Raw genomic sequence first — 18,961 nt, 5'->3', positions numbered from 1 at the left:
AATAAAAAAAAAAAAGAAGAAAGAAATTGCAAATATCAGCTGAGGGAATCAATACTTGGTGCATGGAATGTTTTCAACAACCACAAACTACTAAAAACTTTAAATATTGATGTAAAGACAGTCAATTTTAGTTACAAAAAATGTTTTATTTTATCTTTGAAGTTTTATACAGTCACACATTACAACTAGTCTTGCTGTAAGATCATCTAAAATGTACAATATCTTAATTTATACTGTAAAAATGACTAGATGAATGATTAGCTAAGGCTAATATAGATTGTCTGTAGTATACGTTGCAAATGGAGGCAGTATTATGACATAAACAGACACCTGAACCCACTTACTGCAAACCTTGTTCAATACTTCTGTAGCAGTTTCTTTGCTGCTATTATTGTTTTTCATTTTTTAAAGCATATATTTTTCTTTTTTCTAAATTACAAAAAAATAAATAAATATAAAAAGCTGACTCAGCAGTCAGCTTTTGACTCAGCTACCTCTCCATGTAGATGGAGGAATCATTATTTATTACTTCACTGCAGCGACAAGCTACATATTAAAATTTCTGCTTGCTACATAAAATGTATATCAGATATTAAGAGAAATACCCTCAGCCTATTTAAACATAAAAATAAATAAATAAATACACAAGTTAAACACTGATTTATAATTTATAAATATATCTTCCCGAGACATTAAAATTAACTAAATTGCACAATCATGAGCCACCAAATAAATAATAATGAGAATCTAGAAACCCCCCAATAGTGGTGAACTATAGTCATTGTATAATCATAAACTATCATTTCATTTCAGTCATTTTATGGCTACAGGCTATAATTAAATCTTCTCACACACCTAACAGGGCTCCCCTTGCTTAGGAGAAACCACCAATTTCCTGCAGCTTTCAGATTCAAGTTTCATAACTCCACATCTGGAACGTTGGCTTCAGTGAAGCCACAGCGAAACAAAAGTGCATTTTTGGTTCCTGTCGAGTGTCAGAGCCCTCACGGTATTTTCCTGTGAAGAGAAAAGCGGAGACTGAGTCAAAATAAAACATTAAAATCTAGTTAGCTTTTATTATTATTATTATTATTATTATTATTATTATTATTATTATTATTATTATTATTATTACTAGGCTTGAATCCTGCTCACCTTCTTTTACGTTGGAAATAAAGTTGGACAAGCCAGTGGGTGACAAGAGGCCAGAGCGCCGTCAACACCACAGTGAGTGGAGAGAGGTGGAAAGGCCACCAAGATGGCCTCAGGAGCTACAACACACACAGGCAACCGACATAAACAGAAATGAACAAACGATAATAACATCTTGGTAGCGATTGTAGCACGTTTTTGTAACAATATGTGAAAGCCGAGAGCAGCTGCTCCTTCTTTAGCTCTTCTCGTGGATTACCCTTTTCATGCTGTTTTACTTAGATAAGAAAATAAATTTCTAGAGAAAATGAAAGTCTTTATCTTTGTTTAAAGATGCATCATTCAACCTTTATTTAAAAAACATATAACTTTTTTTTAATGTATTTGCTAGAATTAATATTCTACTTTCTCCCAGTGCTCCCAGCACTAACTGCATTAAAAACACCATTCAGAAACAACAAATCACTGCCAGGAGGAGGGTCTTTGCGCTGTCAATCACTCTCGTGCTCGCCCCCTCCCGCTTGCTCCTTGCTAAGCTACAGTTGGTTCACCACAACACAGTCTGCCACTAACGTTAATGCTAGGTAGCATAGCCACTGCTAAATGGTTTTTTTCTGTAACAGCATGTTGCTTTTCCACCATTAGCACATTGAGCAGCATACATTGAGCAGTTGATTGACAGCGCTAAGGCAATCCTCCTGGCTCTGATTGGCTGTTTTTGACCGACAATAAGAGCGCTGAGAGAAGGCGGAGGAGCTCAGTTTTTTCCACAGATTATCTGTCTCATAAGAAACTGTCACAATATAATGACTGTTTTAATAATTATGGGAAAAAACATGTTTTGTAAACATGTTGCTTTAATGCGAAATGTTACTCACAATTCATTATTCCAAAGATGAACTTTTCTACTGAGGTGATGGGATATTTGTCGGGGGGGAAAAACATCATTTCTGAGCTCATAAGGTGACTGCGAGTAAAAAAAACATTAGAGCTTTCTGGGCTTCATACAAAAACCGGTTACCATGGTGCAGATTTATGTGTCACTGCTTTGACCTCACCAAAGTGGCTAGACGGAAAAATCTTTGGTATTTTTGGTCTAGTTTCGAGTGCAAATATCTCAGCACACTTTGAATACGACAAAACTAGGCTGCAAGTAACTTTTCAGCAGATCTAGAAGTCAATAATTCCTTAATATTGATTTTTTTTAACAACTACTAGTTCCACCAATAGATTATTTCACTAATAGCAGGACTTTTTTTTTTCATTTTATTTATGTTTTTCTATGTTCTTTTTCAGTTCAGAACATTTGAATATTTTATTGTTTAAAGGAAGCTGCTTAGTTTAGCAAGAAGCTAGTATTGTGTAATTACCTGCTTAATCTAGATTTTAAACGATTTGGATGAGGTTTTAACAGATTATCCTCACTGACATGTTCAATGCTTTCTAAAGCCAGGTCTGATATTAGTGTCTTCATGTCATCACATTATGTAAATCCCACAACCGAATACGTGAATAAATCCCTGTTGACTGTTAAATGCTTCCTTTATTATGATTGTGCATCCTTAAAGCTTCAGATGATTTTAAGTCCAGCATATAGTTGCATGTGATTTTATGAGTGACAAATGCCATTCATAAAATCAAGTGAAGAGAAAAACAATGTGCAACCTAAAGTTTTCTTCTGCTTTTTTTTTTCTTCTCTAAAACTTAAAGGTTGCATCCGTCGTCCATGCCTTCTTAAATAATAAGATAATTACACGAGTAAATCCAAGATCTATTTTTTAACCTCTTAACCTGCAATAAGAATACCCGCCTGCCTTTTTATCATTGTATTTTCATTGTATTGTGATGGTTATGATGATTTGATTTATTTTGGAGAAAAAAATGGACACTAATTCCTATGTGAAAAATAATTGCTACTTAAACCTATTAACTTTTTTGCCTAAAGTATCTTTTGGGAAAAAAAAGAAGTGGTAATTCTGTTTTTTATTTATTTATTTTTTTTTTGCCAAAATCAATTTTGGCCAAGGAATAACTCGGGGCGTTGTTTTAGGAAGGTGGCGATTAATTTTGTCAGCTCAAAACTAAAGAATCTCATGATAATGTTCTGCAGAAACCATATAGAAATATATATATTATTGATCTACACTCTTTGCTACTGTGATAATAAGAGTGAGAACAGTGAGAAAAGAACAGAAATGACGAGAACCTTTCGTGGAACGGGTAACAAGCCTTCCTCTCTTGGAGACGGAGATCTTGACTAAAAATAAGAAAACAAAGGCATCTTTTAGTACGCGCAGACCAGTGACGGTAAACCAGCTGAGCAAAAATGTGACGTAAACAGAACAAGTCCGGATGCCGCTGAAGCAAATACAGCAGCCGGCGGTTCTGGTTGATCACCTGTGACCTGGTGAGCTCTTCTAGAGCGTGCAGCCTGTGCAGCACGTCGGCCATGTTGTGCTGCAGCCTCCGCAGAGCAGCTGCTATTTGCTCGTTCGTGCTTCCCCTCGTTGCAACGACAGGATGTCTGCTCCGCAACACGCAGTCACAGGCAGCGTCTGCGCTTACACAACGCAGAGGGATGCAGGCGCCTCTGGGCGAACCTGCAACAGAACAAGAGGCATCAAAGAGCAAGAACTTTGTGGGGGTGTGGGGGGATCAACATTTTAAAGGGGAGGTATTATTCAAAATTCGACTTTTTTGAGCTGAACATCGTGTTATAATTTTATTCCCTCATCAAAAACAAACCTGTAGTGTTTTCTTGATTCTTTCATGCGTATTTGAGAAATCCCTTAATCTCCCATGGCAACAATTCAGCTGTGCAAAACGTGTGGTTGGACCTAGCCCCGCTTTCAGGGAGGAAGCTCCTCCTCCGAGCTGCAGTTTTCAAGCTACAGAGGTTCCGCCTCACAGAGCGGTTATCTCGTGCAACCCCACCATTCGGCTCCTTCAGACTAGCCAGAAGAAATTGGCAAACGCCTGGCGGAACTGCTGAGCTCATTATATGAGCTACTTCTCAGTGAAACGCTGGTATAGACGTTGTTAAAAGGCTAGTCATCACACTTCCGCTTTCCGGATGACTTCCTGAAGGGAGAGTCTTAGAAAAAGCAGGAGTTTTTTTTTAAAGAGGCCCATATTCAAGGCATTAAACTATGAAGTCAAAGTTCTTTTATTTGATATATGTAGCAATGTTTTTAACAACTGAAGTTAACACAGTTGCTTGATTGTGCTATAAAATGGCACTAAATGCCAGGAAAACACATAATACTGCCCCTTTAGTGATGCAGTGTTATCAAGTGACACTACTGCACGGTTCACCTCGTCCTCGTTTCGACATGGAGCTGCTGTGCTTCCTCGACGCCGCTCTTTCCTTCGTGCAGAAATCTCCCGTCGGCCCTTCATCTTGGGCATCTTTCAGGGTTGTGCTGCTCTCAAACCAAACGTCACTCGTCTTCACCGATGTAGCTCCTGACCCGGGGGACTGGCCTTTAGACGGAGGCAGCCGCTGCGCGCGCAAACAAGAGTCGAGCACAGACAAATAGAGTTACACACTATCGACTAAAGACAACCACCTGCACCTGCATCATGAATTGTGGTTTTCTTTGAGGTCCGACTGAAAGATTGGAATTTTTTTTAAAGCAATGTAATAAACACAAAGTGAGACACAGTTTTTATTTTATTTTAAATGTAGTAGTTTTGAATCTAATAGAAAATAAAGAGAGACGTTGCGAAAACACAAGTATTTCTGGTCTAGTGTCTAGTGCACGTATCTCAGTACACTGGAAATAAGACTAAACTAACTTACATGTAACTTTTCAACAAAATATAGGAGCTTACTTAAGTCAACAATTCCTTAATGTTGATGAAAAAGTAAAACTCACACTGGCAGAATGTTTCAGTCATAAAGCGACATTTTTTCCATGTTACAAGGGAATTAATCTGGCAGTGGAGCGAGAACGTTTTTAAATCAATATTAAGGAATCACTGACATAAAACAAGTTCTCATATCTTGCCGAAAAGTTACTTGTAAGTTAATTTTGTCTTTTTTTAAGTGTGCTAAGATATTTGCGCTAGAAACTAGACCAAAAATATTTAGTGAGATTTTGTGTTTTTTGCAAATGCATACGTTAATACCAGCATCAAAAAATGTGTCGCAAACCGTTATCGGATTTTTATCCGATAACTTTACAAAGTGCTGTGATGCACTTGCTGTAGGTTGATGTGTTTATAGGCTGAAAGTTGTGGGACTTTCTAGCTTTATATTTAAAAATCCAAACTACTGTCTGCCAATCAATCCAGTTAGGAGAAAACTTTCCGGTTCAGAGCTGCGATGTTTGACTGACTGGTGCATCTCTAGTCCTGACATTTATTTTCATCAGGGAGATGAAGAGACACGGCAAACCTCCTCCATGGCCAGATGCTCCATTGAGTCACAGAATTCCTCGTTGTCAGAGTCTGTGGGTCGATGGTTCCGCTCAGGATTAGCATCGTGGTCGTCTGGGTGGTCAGAAAACAAAGCATACCAAAAACATAAATGTGTTACCAAAAAAAAACAACCCTACTAATCATATCCATCTAATAATTGAATATTTGGTTTGAAAGTCTGATAGTGAAACTGCTTCTCTAGCACACAGTTTGCTAATGAGTCAATATTGGAGAGTTGTTTCCATTAAATAAGAAACACAATAAGAATTTTAAAAATGAAAAAATCACACGCGAATAAGTTTGTTCAGATGACAAGTCATTAGAAATAATTCCACGCCACGATTCTCCAACTCCTTCCTGCCGTCTTCTTCATGGTTTGCACCGGTGGCAACATCTGGCTGTTGATCAGCGTTGTCCGCATGCGCGACATTTCCTTATGTAAACAATAACATGCAGGGGGGTCTATATTTGTAAATATGATTATGATTAAGTCAGTGTCTCACCGGCTACGAACCTCACCGCATGTCACTGGACTCTACAGAACACAGAAATCGAAATAAACACACAAAAACAACCAAATCCTTACAGGATCCTACCGTTAAAGTGTCCATTAAAGTGCAGGTATGGGTTATGGAGTCCAGTGGGCTCCATGGAGCAGGCCAGCTCCTCCTCCTCCACCTCGCTGTTGAGGGAGCTGTGCGTGCCGTTGGTGAAGGACGACACGCTGGGCTCCAGGCTGCTGTTGGACCCCTTAGTGTCAGACCGCCACCTTCTGTCCTCCACGGTTAAAAAGCGTGGGTCCTGGTCCCAATCTGGGGGCAAAAAAATAAATAAAAAAGGAACATTTGACAATGTCTCTTCTTGCTTTTGAATTTCTGGTTTTTCGTCGCACCTCTGGTCCCCACGTTGTCGGCGCAGAAGTCGTCGTTCCAGTTCTCCCCACTTTCCTCTGATATCACTGTGCCTCCCTCGGCCTCCTCGCTGCTCGCACTTCGTCTCAGGACACTGCGGTCTCTGTCGCTCTCCTGGACGTTTTGTATGTCCTCCCACAGATCCCCATAGCCTGAAATAGTGACATAGTGACAGACAGCACTTCAGGATCTACAGTGTCTTACCAAACATTCACACCACTTAAAGCTAAAGATAAAAACCTTTTTCTACCTGATGTAGAACATTTCATTTTGAGTTTTTTTCTGATCTAGAAGGAAATCAGAAATATAGTACTATTCACTATGTGGGAAAAATACTACATAGTGCTATTTTTCCACATAGTGCAAAAATAGTTCTATGTGGATGTGACAGAATGGACATTAGAAGTATTACACCCCCCTCCCTTTTTTTACTTTACTTTATTTAAAGACTTCTTTTGACCGTGCCTTTGGGCTGCACTTCCCCTGCTTGAGCTGGGATGCAGTTACAGCAGTTCGCCACCAGTTGGCACATGGAGCACGGTGAGCACTCCTGACTCAGCGAGCCAACGGCAATTTAGTGCAGTAACGGCTGGTCAGCGGAGGCGCTCACTGTCGCTCTTGTCTGTGTTAACAGGTAAATATCAATTAGCGCTGCTATTTACATAAATTGTCTTGTTGAGGGGAAGTGTGCTAGAGTAAAGTAACTAAATGTTTATGTGTAAGTTTTGAATGAGCATTTTGACCTATATTGTAAATATTTATTGACTCAGCGAGCCAACGGAAAATTTAGTGCAGTAACGGCTGGTCAGCGGAGGCGCTCACTGTCGCTCTTGTCTGTGTTAACAGTGTAAAGAAAATAAAGAACCTGCGAAAAACACACTGTCTAATCATTAAAGTGTGCAACAAAAATTGGTGGCCCGTACGGGGATCAGCGGTGCTTCAGTAAAGAGAAAGAGAGATCGTGGCACACCAGCGATGGAGTTGGAGCAACTGCAGGACCAGCTAAGTAAGGCCCTAGTGCAGTTGAAAGTGGACCAGCTACAAGAGGTGTGTTTATATGGAAAAGTCTCAGCAGAAAACCAAACCAGGAAGCACAAGCTGATCAGTCTAATAAATACAGCTGTAGATACAGCTATAGATTGTGAGGAAGAGGATGTGGCTTGTGAATTCCTCAGCAGATTAATATCAAAAGCTAAAGAAGTGAGCGAAAATGAGATGTCACAGATGGTCGATGATGCTGTGAATCAGGATAATGCTGCTCTTATAAGTTTGCAAGAACAATATGCAGCATTACAGTTAAGTTTCCAGGCTGCAACAAAGAAATTACAGGGAGAAATGGCAAAATTGGAAAACAAAGTGAAAAAACAACCTACCAACCCCATTGTAGCACATCCACCAGAAGTTACAATAAGAAGAGAATTTAAAATTAATGGCCAAATTGGAGAAAGAGGTCAGAGAGACAAACTGTCCTATTCAAACCTGATCCATCAGATTGAAATGGGCCTAAAAAGAAATCACAGTGAAGTGGAGATCATAGAGGCTGTGGTCAGGGCTATTAGCCCAGGTCTACCCCTCGCGACATGCTAGAGATCAAAACAGACCTCACTATTGCACAGCTGCGAACAATACTAAAGGGTCATTACAAAGAAGACAGCTCCACTGACCTGTACCATCGGTTAATTAACATCACACAGGACAGTAATGAGTCACCACAAAATTTCTTGTTTAGAGCAATAGAGTTAAAAGAAAGATTGCTCATGGCATCTAGAGAACCTGGCTCTGAGGAAGATTACGGCCCAGAACTGATTCAAAAGAAGTTTCTGAGAGCAGTAGGAACAGGACTTATTAATGATAATGTTAAACACCAGCTCAAGAACTTCCTGGATGATCTGACAGTTGCAGATGATGTACTGATAGCAAAGACTAATGAGGCAGCTAGTATTGAATGGGAAAGGCAACAGAAGTTCAGAAGGAATAATAAAGATCTGAAAGTGAGGGAGGTTAGAGCAGAAGCACAGGCAGTTCCCAAAACAACAGTTGGAGCAGTTTGGGAGCAAGAACAGCCATCTTCCATCGAAAAAAAAAATAGAACTGGAAAAGTACAATCATCTGCTTCTCACACAGAAACTGAGCTCCTAGATGCCATCCGACAACTTCAAAGTGAGATGCAAGACATCAGGAGACTGGTTAATGACTCTCATTTATCTATTTCCAAATCAAAACCAAGTCGGAGGCGTGGATGTAAACATTGCCAGGAAAACAATAGAGGAGAGTTTTGTGACCATTGCTTCAAATGTGGACAAGGTGGGCATCTATCACGTGGGTGTAGATTTGTTAAAAACACATCAGACAGGCCGGAGAAAGCAGATATGTCTGTGAGCAGTGTGACATCTGTACCAGCAACAGAATATGATAAAAAGGAAAATGACCAAACAGGAAATGGACACAAGCTGACCACTGACATCACACATCATTCGGAACTTAAGTGTATGGAAGGAGTGAGACATGCAGCACCTGAGTTGAATGAGAGTGTTGGTATCAACCTCCTCTCTCCATCACAAAGAGACAAACTGCTTAACTTGATTGGAAAGAAGTGTACCATTATCTGTCTGCTGGATGGAGTGGAAACCAGAGCTCTATGGGATACTGGATCACAGGTCTGCCTCATGAGTGAAAAATGGAGAAAGCAGAATCTCCCTCATGTTACTATCAGAAGTCTCACTGAGATTATTGGACCTGGAATATTGGATGGAAGAGCAGTGAATAAGACACCAATCCCTTTTATTGGCTGGGTTGAGGTCAAATTTAAATTACCATCAGTGAGTCAAACACAACTAGAGCTCTGGGTGCCAGTTCTAGTTGCTGAAGAGGATGCAGTGGGAGAAGAACCAATCATTGGTTACAATGTGATTGAGTACCTATTAAAGGGGTCTAGATCCTCCCACCATCATCACAGAAGCTGTTAGTACAGCATTTTCCATTGAAAGTAAGAAGGCAGAGGTATTTCTAAAAGTCATGAGAAATATGAAGGAGGAACAGGGCATAAGTACTGTTAAAACATCGAGAAAACTTCATCATCCCAGCTGGCCAGGCGAAGATGGTGAAGTGCAGTACACGAGCTGGTCCACTTGCAGGTCAGCAAGGAGTCCTGTTTGAACCTCTGTCACAGTCGCAGCTACCAGAAGGACTAAGGGTTAAAGAAGGAATAGTGTGCCTACATCAGAGTTCCTGGTCCTGCTTCAGAATCCCAGTGAACAATGATACTGCTCATGACATTATTTTACCCTCCAAAAGCAAAGTAGGTCAAATCCAAGCAGTAAAAGCAATGTATGTGGCACCAACAGAATCAACAAAAATAAATGAAATAGAGACACCAAATTTCAATTGTGAAAAGGGAACTTCAACAGGATCAGAGAGCAAAGGAGAAAAAAAGGAGAACCAAAATAGGGCTGAAAGTGAAGATCTTTGGGATCCACCAGTTCCCATCAGCCACCTTTCCCCAGCACAACAGCAGTTGGTGAAACAACTACTCCGAGATGAGTGTAAAGCCTTCTCTCATGATGATTATGATGTTGGAACCATCCCTCACTGCAGCTCAAAATCCGACTGCAAGATCCCACACCAGTGACAAGAACATATATATCTGTTCCAAAACCACTGCACAATGAGGTAAAAGAATATCTTGAAGATTTGTTAAATAGAGGATGGATCACAAAGTCTAGGTCAAATTATTCTAGCCCAATAGTCTGTGTCCGTAAAAGGGATGGTAGCCTCAGACTGTGCTGTGATTACAGAGAGTTGAATAAGAAGTCTCTGCCAGATCGTCATCCCATTCCCCGCATACAGGACATGCTAAATAGCCTGATTGGAAGTTCTTGGTTTTCTGTCCTTGATCAGGGAAAAGCCTATCACCAGGGCTTTCTGGAAGAATCAAGTCGCCCGCTCACTGCATTTATCACACCGTGGGGTCTGTATGAATGGGTGAGAATACCATTTGGATTATCATCAGCACCAGCAGAGTTTCAGAGGTCCATGGAGGAGTGCCTGACTGGACTACGTGATGAGGTGTGTTTGCCTTACCTGGATGATAATTTGGTGCACTCTAAAACATTTGAAGACCACTTGAATCATCTTAGAAGTGTATTGCAGCGTTATCAGGAAACAGGAGTCAAGCTGACACCAAGGAAATGTGACATCTTTAAGAACCAAGTGAGATTTCTTGGAAAGTTGGTCACAAAAGATGGATATACAGTGGATCCTGCAGATATTGCTCCTGTACAGGCTTTGAGAGAAAACCCTCCACAGTGGGAGAACTGAGAAAATTATTGGGATTTGTCTCCTACTATCGCAGTTACATCCCAAACTTCTCCGGCATAGCTAAGCCTCTATATGATCTTCTCTCCTTAAGCCCTGAGAAAAAGGGAAAAGGAAAACACAAAAAGCGAGAAGTAGGGAAACAAAATCAGAACAGTGGACAATTACCATCATCACACCCAATTATATGGTCAGCAAAACATCAAGAAGTGCTTGGCCAGTTATTAGATTTTCTAGTGAAGCCACCAGTATTGGGTTATCCGGACTTTGAACAACCGTTCATTCTACATTGTGATGCTTCACAAGAAGGGCTTGGTGCTGTACTTTACCAGAGACAACAGGGAACTCTAGCAGTCATAGCATATGGATCCAGAACGCTAACACCCCCAGAAAAAAACTATCACCTTCATTCAGGAAAACTGGAGTTCCTGGCTCTGAAGTGGGCCATCTGTGAGAGGTTTAGAGATTATCTCTATTATGCACCACCATTTACAGTTTACACTGACAATAACCCTCTTACATATGTGCTTTCCACAGCTAAACTGAATGCAACCACTCATCGATGGGTTGCTGAACTGGCTGATTTCCAGTTCTCAATAAAGTATCGCCCAGGTAAAGTAAATGGAGATGCAGATGGTCTCTCCCGAATGTCACTCAGCATGGAGGAGTACATGCAAACCTGCACACAGGTAGTACACCCAGAGGTGATGAACAGTGTTATTCAAGCAGTTGCTCTTCAGTTTCAAGACTCTGAGCCATGGCTATGCCCAGCAACCATCAACAGTCTGGTCACAGAGGAATGTGATGCAGCTAACACATCAGTAAAGGACATCAGTAGAGCAGCTCTTAGACAAGCTCAACAAGATGATCCAGTGATTAGTGAAGTATTGAGATGTGTTACTGCACAGAAAAAACCAAAGCATGGCTGGCACAAGGGCAACAGGTTGGCTGTTGCTCTGATGAGACAAAAACACAGATTATATATGGATGAAGATGGACTACTCCACCGCAAGACAGCCAGTCGCTCACAACTCCTTCTACCACAGAAATATCATGCACTTGTTTTTAAGGAGCTTCATGAGGAGATGGGTCATCTTGGAGTTGAGAGGGTGTTGCATCTCATCAGAGATCGTTTCTATTGGCCTAACATGCAAGGTGATGTTGAACACTATGTCACCCGTGTATGCAGTTGTTTGAAACGAAAGCGGCCCAATAAACCAGCTCGAGCCCCTCTTACCAACATCATCACTACATACCCATTTGAGTTAGTCTCCATTGATTTCTTACATCTGGAGAAATGCAGTGGTGGGTATGAATACATCCTTGTAGTGATGGATCATTTCACACGGTTTGCCCAGGCTTATCCTTGCAAAAACAAAGCTGCCAAAACAGCTGCAGAGAAAATATTTGGGGATTTTATTTTGAAGTTTGGTTTTCCCACAAAGCTGCATCATGACCAGGGTAAAGAGTTTGAAAACAAACTATTTGCATCACTCGAAAAGTACAGTGGAGTCAAGGGGTCAAGAACAACGCCATACCATCCAGGGTAATGGTCAGGTTGAAAGGTTCAACAGGACACTACTTGCCATGCTGAGGAGTCTGCCAGAAATTGAAAAAAAGATTGGAAATCTTCTCTACCAAAAGTGGTTCATGCATACAATTGCACATGAAGCTACTGGCTATGCTCCGTACTTCCTCTTATTTGGTCGTCAGCCCCGGCTCCCCATTGATCTTATGTTTGGTCTCAGTGAAAAGAACCAAAGCTCTTCCCACCGGGATTATGCAGAAAAATGGAGGACAAGGATGAGTGAAGCCTATCAGTTGGCATCCAGGACAGCCAGTAAGCAAGCGATGAGAGGAAGGCTCACTATGATAGGAAACTGCATGGAGGGAGTTGTATCCAGGTTGCCGAGTGCTTGTTAGGAATCTGAATGAGAAGGAGGACCAGGAAAATTGAGAGCATTCTGGGAAGATAAAGTGTACCTTGTTAAAGAAAGGAAACATCAGGACAGTCCTGTCTATGAAATTCACCCAGAAAGTGGAAAAGGCGAATCAGGACCATCCACAGAAATCTGCTGCTTCCATGCGATTTCCTTTCAACGACAGAACCAAAAGTAACCACTCAACCTAAAAGACCCGAAAGAGAAAGAGAAGCAGAGACATGCAGACAGCTCTGATGATGAAGACGACTGGGAAGCCATCATTCATCCACCTCTACAGCATCACAAAATGGAGTCAGATCATCTCATCGAGAGTCAGCTGAGAGCGGAGGCACCAGAGTTCCACCCAATCAACGAGGACATGCAAAGGGACTGCATAGCTGATGGTGGTGGACCAGGGCAACAACCAACTCTTGGTGAGGACATGGATGCAACACTAGAAGACGACTTTCATCCAGAGAACATGAACAGTGGAGATGAGTCTCACCAGTCAGCTGCCAGTGACCAAGAAGAGACTGACATATCACCCCACAGGGTGGGAAGGTATCCTTTTCGAACAAGAAAACCTATGTTACGATTCAATTACCATAATTTGGGACAGCCTTTTCTCTAATGTGAATAAGTTAGAATGATTTGCATGATTAACTACTTTTTGATGTATCTTAGGTAGAATGATAGATGAGTACCCATGGTATCAATTTCAGCATGTTTTTAAAGGTAGAGTTTACTTTTAAGTTAAAGTACCTTACTCTCAGAAGAGATTGCAGATATTTACGCTACTGGCGGATCAAGTGGTGGATTGTCATCGTGCACAATGACGTCGACTGCAGCAATGTGACGTTAATAGGAGATATATGTCATATTGTCGGACTGGACACAGCATAGCATCTCTTTGAACATTCATTCTGACTCCTTCCTAGAAGTACTCTGCATAATTGTAAAGCATTAAAACATGTTTGCTGATTTATTTGCTGTAACGCTAGGGTACCCGAATGTCGGACGACATTACATTTTGGAGGGGAGTGTGACAGAATGGACATTAGAAGTATTACACCCCTCCCTTTTTTACTTTACTTTATTTAAAGACTTCTTTTGACCGTGCCTTTGGGCTGCACTTCCCCTGCTTGAGCTGGGATGCAGTTACAGCAGTTCGCCACCAGTTGGCACATGGAGCACGGTGAGCACTCCTGACTCAGCGAGCCAACGGCAATTTAGTGCAGTAACGGCTGGTCAGCGGAGGCGCTCACTGTCGCTCTTGTCTGTGTTAACAGGTAAATATCAATTAGCGCTGCTATTTACATAAATTGTCTTGTTGAGGGGAAGTGTGCTAGAGTAAAGTAACTAAATGTTTATGTGTAAGTTTTGAATGAGCATTTTGACCTATATTGTAAATATTTATTGACTCAGCGTTCCAACGGTCAATTTAGTGCAGTAACGGCTGGTCAGCGGAGGCGCTCACTGTCGCTCTTGTCTGTGTTAACAGTGTAAAGAAAATAAAGAACCTGCGAAAAACACACTGTCTAATCATTAAAGTGTGCAACATGGAGCTATTTTTCCCACATAGTTTTAAACTGTGTGGAAAAAAAGTAAGGTGTCAAAGTCAAAACCTTTGACACCTAGCTTAGCGCTATCAGTGTAGCATGCTAGCAGCAATTGTTGCTAGGCTTACATTTACTCTTCTTATGACTAGAAGATGCTTTCCATGATAAAATTCTCATTGTATGTCAGTAGAAGACCTCTTAAAGAACATAAGTACTGTACTATAGTTGTGTTTGTTTATCAAAAGTATTTTACTCACGTCCTCTTGTACAAGTTTGAGGCAGACATTTACCTCCAGCTGTTCAGGCCGCAAATAAAGAGGTCTGGTCCTGTGGCCATTCACACTAGCCATATGAAACTGATATTACCTAAGAGTAAATAACCTATTATTTTACTTAAAAACTTAAATTAGATGACCAGAGCCAAAGCAATACTTTTACATCTTCTAGAAGTAAAGAAAGAAATTACGGGTTAATCATATCGTCAAATTTATTGATACTATCATTGAACAAACAGTGGAGTAAAATAGCAAAAATAACAACCCCAACAACACGGACAGTCTCAGGGGTTTTTAAACATCATTGATTGGAATTTATTGTGACAGCGATGAATCAAAATCTTATCATGATAAGAAATTTATTGTGATAATTGAGGAATGATACGACAAACACGGGGAGTGAATACTTACGTAAATGTGATTTGTTAGTTTTCAATTTTTAACAAAAATTGTAATATATTTGCACAGTTCATTCTGTTTACACTAAATTGATTGTCACTTTTATGGTATTGCACGTTTTTATTTTTATACATATTGCCATTTGCACCGATTTAAATTCTCTTTAGGATCGATAAAGAATCTTTGAATCGAGGTCATTGTTTCCAGTTATGTCTATGTCTTATATACTACTGATAGTTTTGGCAATAAAGTGAAATTGAATTAAATTGAAACAAGAGTTATAGATGTGGAAAAGCCCCATAGGGAGTATTAATTCTCATGCAAGAAGCAGAACATTATGAACACACACACACACACACACACACACACACACAATGTTTGACCAATTCTGAACTCTGCAGGAACACAGGTAAATTAAACACAACATAAACAATGAAAACACACATTTGTTCTCATGGCCTCTCTTTAACTAGACCAGGCTAATGCACAACACAACCTATCTCTACTGAGTCTAAAGCAAGTAACGTCAAAGACTTGCCTTCCATTGTTGGCTTCTTTATCGATTTAACCAGCTCCTCTAATGATACGAACACATGGCAAAAACACAGTATGCTCTTATTACATTTGGTGTGCCTTTAGGTCTGATGCAGCATGAACACTTGGTTGTTACTAATCTTCTTTACCTGCGTGCTCCGCAAAAGGCCTGGTGAAGGGCCTCCTGACTGCCTCGTTTCCTTCCTCCTCTCCCTCTCCGTCCACCTCGGTGTAGAAGTTGCCAAGCCTCTGCACCAGCTCTGTAACTTCCTCTGAGATTGGGATGGTCTCCAAAATCTGACAACAACGCACACACATACACACACGAAGCGGAGTTCCAGTGGCTGACACTGACTCAGCAGCATAAAGGTCCAGCATTATTATTATTTTTTTTTCTTTTATCTGGGCACAAACGTTGACGCACGGAGCAAAACTCGAACACGTTAATGTAGTCTACGCTTCTGTTTTGTGGGAAAGCAGCTTACCAGCTGGATGTGCTCTATGTAATTCTTCATGGCTTCCTCTTTTGTCATGTTTCCCAGAGAACTCCACGCGTCCCTGACAACACAGTCCAAGTTCAACACAGAGGAAAGAGCTGAATGCCAAATAACTTTAGCGAAGCTGTCTCTCTGAAAGTCTTTTCATAAAATTAATAAGGCAGTAAGCTTTGGGTAGTGATAAAATGCAATGCCTTGAATAAAGTTTTACGCAACCCTTAAGTTTCCCTGCACTCTAAGTTTTAAATGATATTTTAAACATGAGCACTGATTCTCAGATGTTTGCCGTATCATTTGTACTTCCGTGACCTTTAGGACTCACAGAGCCGCACAGTTTAGACGTTTTCCTGTCGTCACATCCCTGGTTAAAGTAAACGAGTTAAAGACTTTTGCAGGGATGTTACCATGGAGCAGGGAAACAAGTAAAACACGGAGGATAACAGGCCCAAAGGACAGCTGGTGTGCATAACTTGTGGCAAACTGAAAACTTGTTTTTATTTGGCTATCTTTAAAGCTGCAGCATAACTTCTACATATATATTTTTTCACATATTTTTTTAAAAACTGTCACCATGACATGATAGTATGAGCCAGATGATCTGTCAAAACAAAAAAAGAAGAAAGATCAAGCTGTCCCACCTGATCCCAGTGCTACTATTGCCGTCTGCATGCATGTGCAGGAGCATGATTGATAGCGCTAAGACCCGCGTCCCTGCTCTGACTGATTGTTTCTGACCGGAACCGGTGCCTCTCCGTTTAGAAGGAGCCCCACATCTTGGTACCAGTTATGCAGAACCTGTTATTTTTGAATAATGGACTGATCTGTCACCAAAAACAATTGTTTCTCTGAATTTGATTTAAGATTATCCTCGAAAATGGGGACGACAACAACATATTAACGCCACAATATTAAATATTTTGACAGTAACAGGTTTTTACAGCCTTATTGACAAAATAATAACAGTTCCAAGGCAAAGCAAATGCTCTCCAAAGCATGAAAGTGGGGTTAAGCTCTAATAAATTCATTTTTGCATAATTGTAAGTTAAATTCACCTTAAAACAGTTAAGGTTTACCATTTAGCTTTGCCTCCAGTGTCCCAGAAGCCAGTCGGTCTGGGGATGTGACAGGGCCCCATGGTAGCCTGCTTATAGTAGCTATAAAACCTCAGCATTATGTCATCTGAAGGCTGGAAAGGACCTAAGAAACGAAGAAAAACTGGGTGACAGGATGACATTTAAAACCTCTTTTTTAAAAAAACAAAAAAAACATAAAAGAGTCCTTTTAAGAATTGTGTGCTAATCCATGATCTAAGCCTCTAGACCAGACAAACGACTCCTTTAATCACGGCTCTTTATCCCTGTGCAGCAGCTTTATGAGAGCAGGTTTGGGAGCCAGGAGTGACAGGACCGCATGTAGGTCAGTCACCTGGATTGTTTACACTCCACAAGGCGCGTACGTCAAATGGACTACTGCGCATGATTAGACAACTCTGGGTTTATTTTATAATTGCCATCGTTTTTGGGGGGGGTTTCAGAACATATCGGGATGATTCATCACCTTCATCCGGCAAACTCCGGATCACTTGAACCGCAGCGGTAAATTTCGCCTCCAGGCTGTACTCGTCCTTCTCCTCCTCCTTCTTCTCCTGCTGCGCCATGCCGACTCCACACAGGGATGACATGAAAGGAGCCTCAGATCTTGGACGAGAATAAGGATAAAAAAAATAAAATAAAATAAAAAATCAAGGTGGATCAGAGAGTGTCCGATGAAGGGTGCAGTCCCCCTGCCGTGCAGCCTATAGACAAAAACAGAAGATTCGCATGCTCCCAATTCATTTTTTTATTAGTCTATAAAATCCGCGTAACCCATGCTATCTGTTGCAACATATGTGCTTTTTTATTATTATTATTATTATTATTATTTTTGAAGTCATATCCCCCCAACCTCCCATCTCGGATTTTGAAGAAACCCACCTTATTACTTCATAAAACCGGTGTCTGCCTGCAGTATTGAAGCATAGAGCCAATCTCCTCTCTGGTTAAGGATAAGCCCAGCAGTTAACGCTTGAGCGCTGCTTGTTTGTGGGAAATGTAGTTCATAGCAGCAAGAGCCACTTAAGGAAGAGGTTCGCCTCCCACCGCTGAAGGCGATCAAATCCCACAAACCTCATTTACTTGGGGTGGGGGGATTTTAAACACAGGGTGGTTATGGGAAATGTAGTCTTACAACATGTTTCGTCTATGCAGCAAAACGCTGAAACCCGTTTGTTGCTTTAAGATGTCAGTCTGCCAAATCTTTGGAAATGTATGTCATGTAAGCACTCTGGATTTATTTTAAGCGTTATCATAATTATTTATGTAAATTTCGGACAAATACTTTACTTGCAAATGTAGAAAATAAAGATTGCTTCGTATTACACTATCTGTCTGTCTATCCATCTATCTGTCTATTTGTCTCTGTCTGTCTGTCTAATGGGGGACGAGGGGTTTTATGGGAAATGTACGCTTTGGCTCGCTGGTGAACACATACTTGAGGTTTGTCATACCAATTTTATGTGATTTTACAAGTTTTTAAAAATCTATTTCATTTAGAAGTTCAATTTTTAATGCAGAAAATTTTGGATTTCTGAATTTCATAGCATACTCGATATTGTTGACAATTCAGATTTAGCACATTTACTGAAAACAAGAGTAAGATATATATATATATATATTTATATATTTTATTAATTTAGTATTAAATTTGTAAATTCAGTTCAACTTTATTGATGATATACGTCAAAAAGATTAAATGTACATCTCCATTTGTGGTTTATTATTGTAGTTAAAATTTGAATAATTATTACATGCTTTGTTTTATTATTGTTATTTTTCTTACTATGACAGTTAAATATACAATAGACAAAAATTGTATAATCTATTTATATTAACATATTAAATGTTACCTTTCTATACTAATTAAATGAAAACTCTACTA

At 40.3% G+C, this 18,961-nt stretch overlaps 1 protein-coding gene across 3 annotated transcripts; it reads right to left on the bottom strand.

Annotated features, from left to right (window-relative positions):
- Positions 1-125: 125 nt before the first annotated feature.
- Positions 126-18,531, bottom strand: LOC122841327 (acyl-CoA-binding domain-containing protein 5A-like). 3 transcript variants are annotated; one of them, XM_044134572.1, is made up of 14 exons: positions 17,959-18,137; positions 17,543-17,780; positions 17,059-17,182; positions 15,974-16,046; positions 15,638-15,785; positions 15,493-15,531; positions 6,467-6,637; positions 6,171-6,386; positions 5,552-5,646; positions 4,468-4,654; positions 3,550-3,752; positions 3,359-3,409; positions 1,156-1,271; positions 126-1,017 (listed from the first exon to the last, which is right to left on the bottom strand). In XM_044134572.1, the coding sequence occupies exons 2-14, from the start codon at positions 17,664-17,666 to the stop codon at positions 1,005-1,007; spliced, it is 1,560 nt and encodes a 519-aa protein (XP_043990507.1). In that variant the 5' UTR covers positions 17,667-17,780; positions 17,959-18,137; the 3' UTR covers positions 126-1,004. The 3 variants fall into 3 exon arrangements, with proteins under 3 accessions (XP_043990507.1, XP_043990508.1, XP_043990509.1); XM_044134573.1 differs by having other exon boundaries at positions 131-1,017; positions 17,543-17,682; positions 17,959-18,531; XM_044134574.1 differs by lacking the exon at positions 15,493-15,531 and having other exon boundaries at positions 131-1,017; positions 17,959-18,136.
- Positions 18,532-18,961: the final 430 nt, after the last annotated feature.

Source organism: Gambusia affinis, linkage group LG12 (genome assembly GCF_019740435.1).
Source record: "Gambusia affinis linkage group LG12, SWU_Gaff_1.0, whole genome shotgun sequence".
NCBI classification, from domain to species: domain Eukaryota; kingdom Metazoa; phylum Chordata; class Actinopteri; order Cyprinodontiformes; family Poeciliidae; genus Gambusia; species Gambusia affinis.
The sequence above is the reverse complement of the archived record's forward strand: the minus strand, read 5'-3'. Positions and strand labels throughout refer to the sequence as shown.

Excerpts from the sequence above, each read along its gene's own strand:
- LOC122841327 (XM_044134573.1), bottom strand. The coding sequence starts at position 17,666 with ATGTCATCCCTGTGTGGAGTCGGCATGGCGCAGCAGGAGAAGAAGGAG. Across the intron at positions 6,638-15,492 it reads AAAGAAGCCAACAATGGAAG|GCTATGGGGATCTGTGGGAG; the intron begins GCAAGTCTTTGA and ends TCACTATTTCAG. Across the intron at positions 3,410-3,549 it reads AAGAGCTCACCAGGTCACAG|TCAAGATCTCCGTCTCCAAG; the intron begins GTGATCAACCAG and ends TCTTATTTTTAG.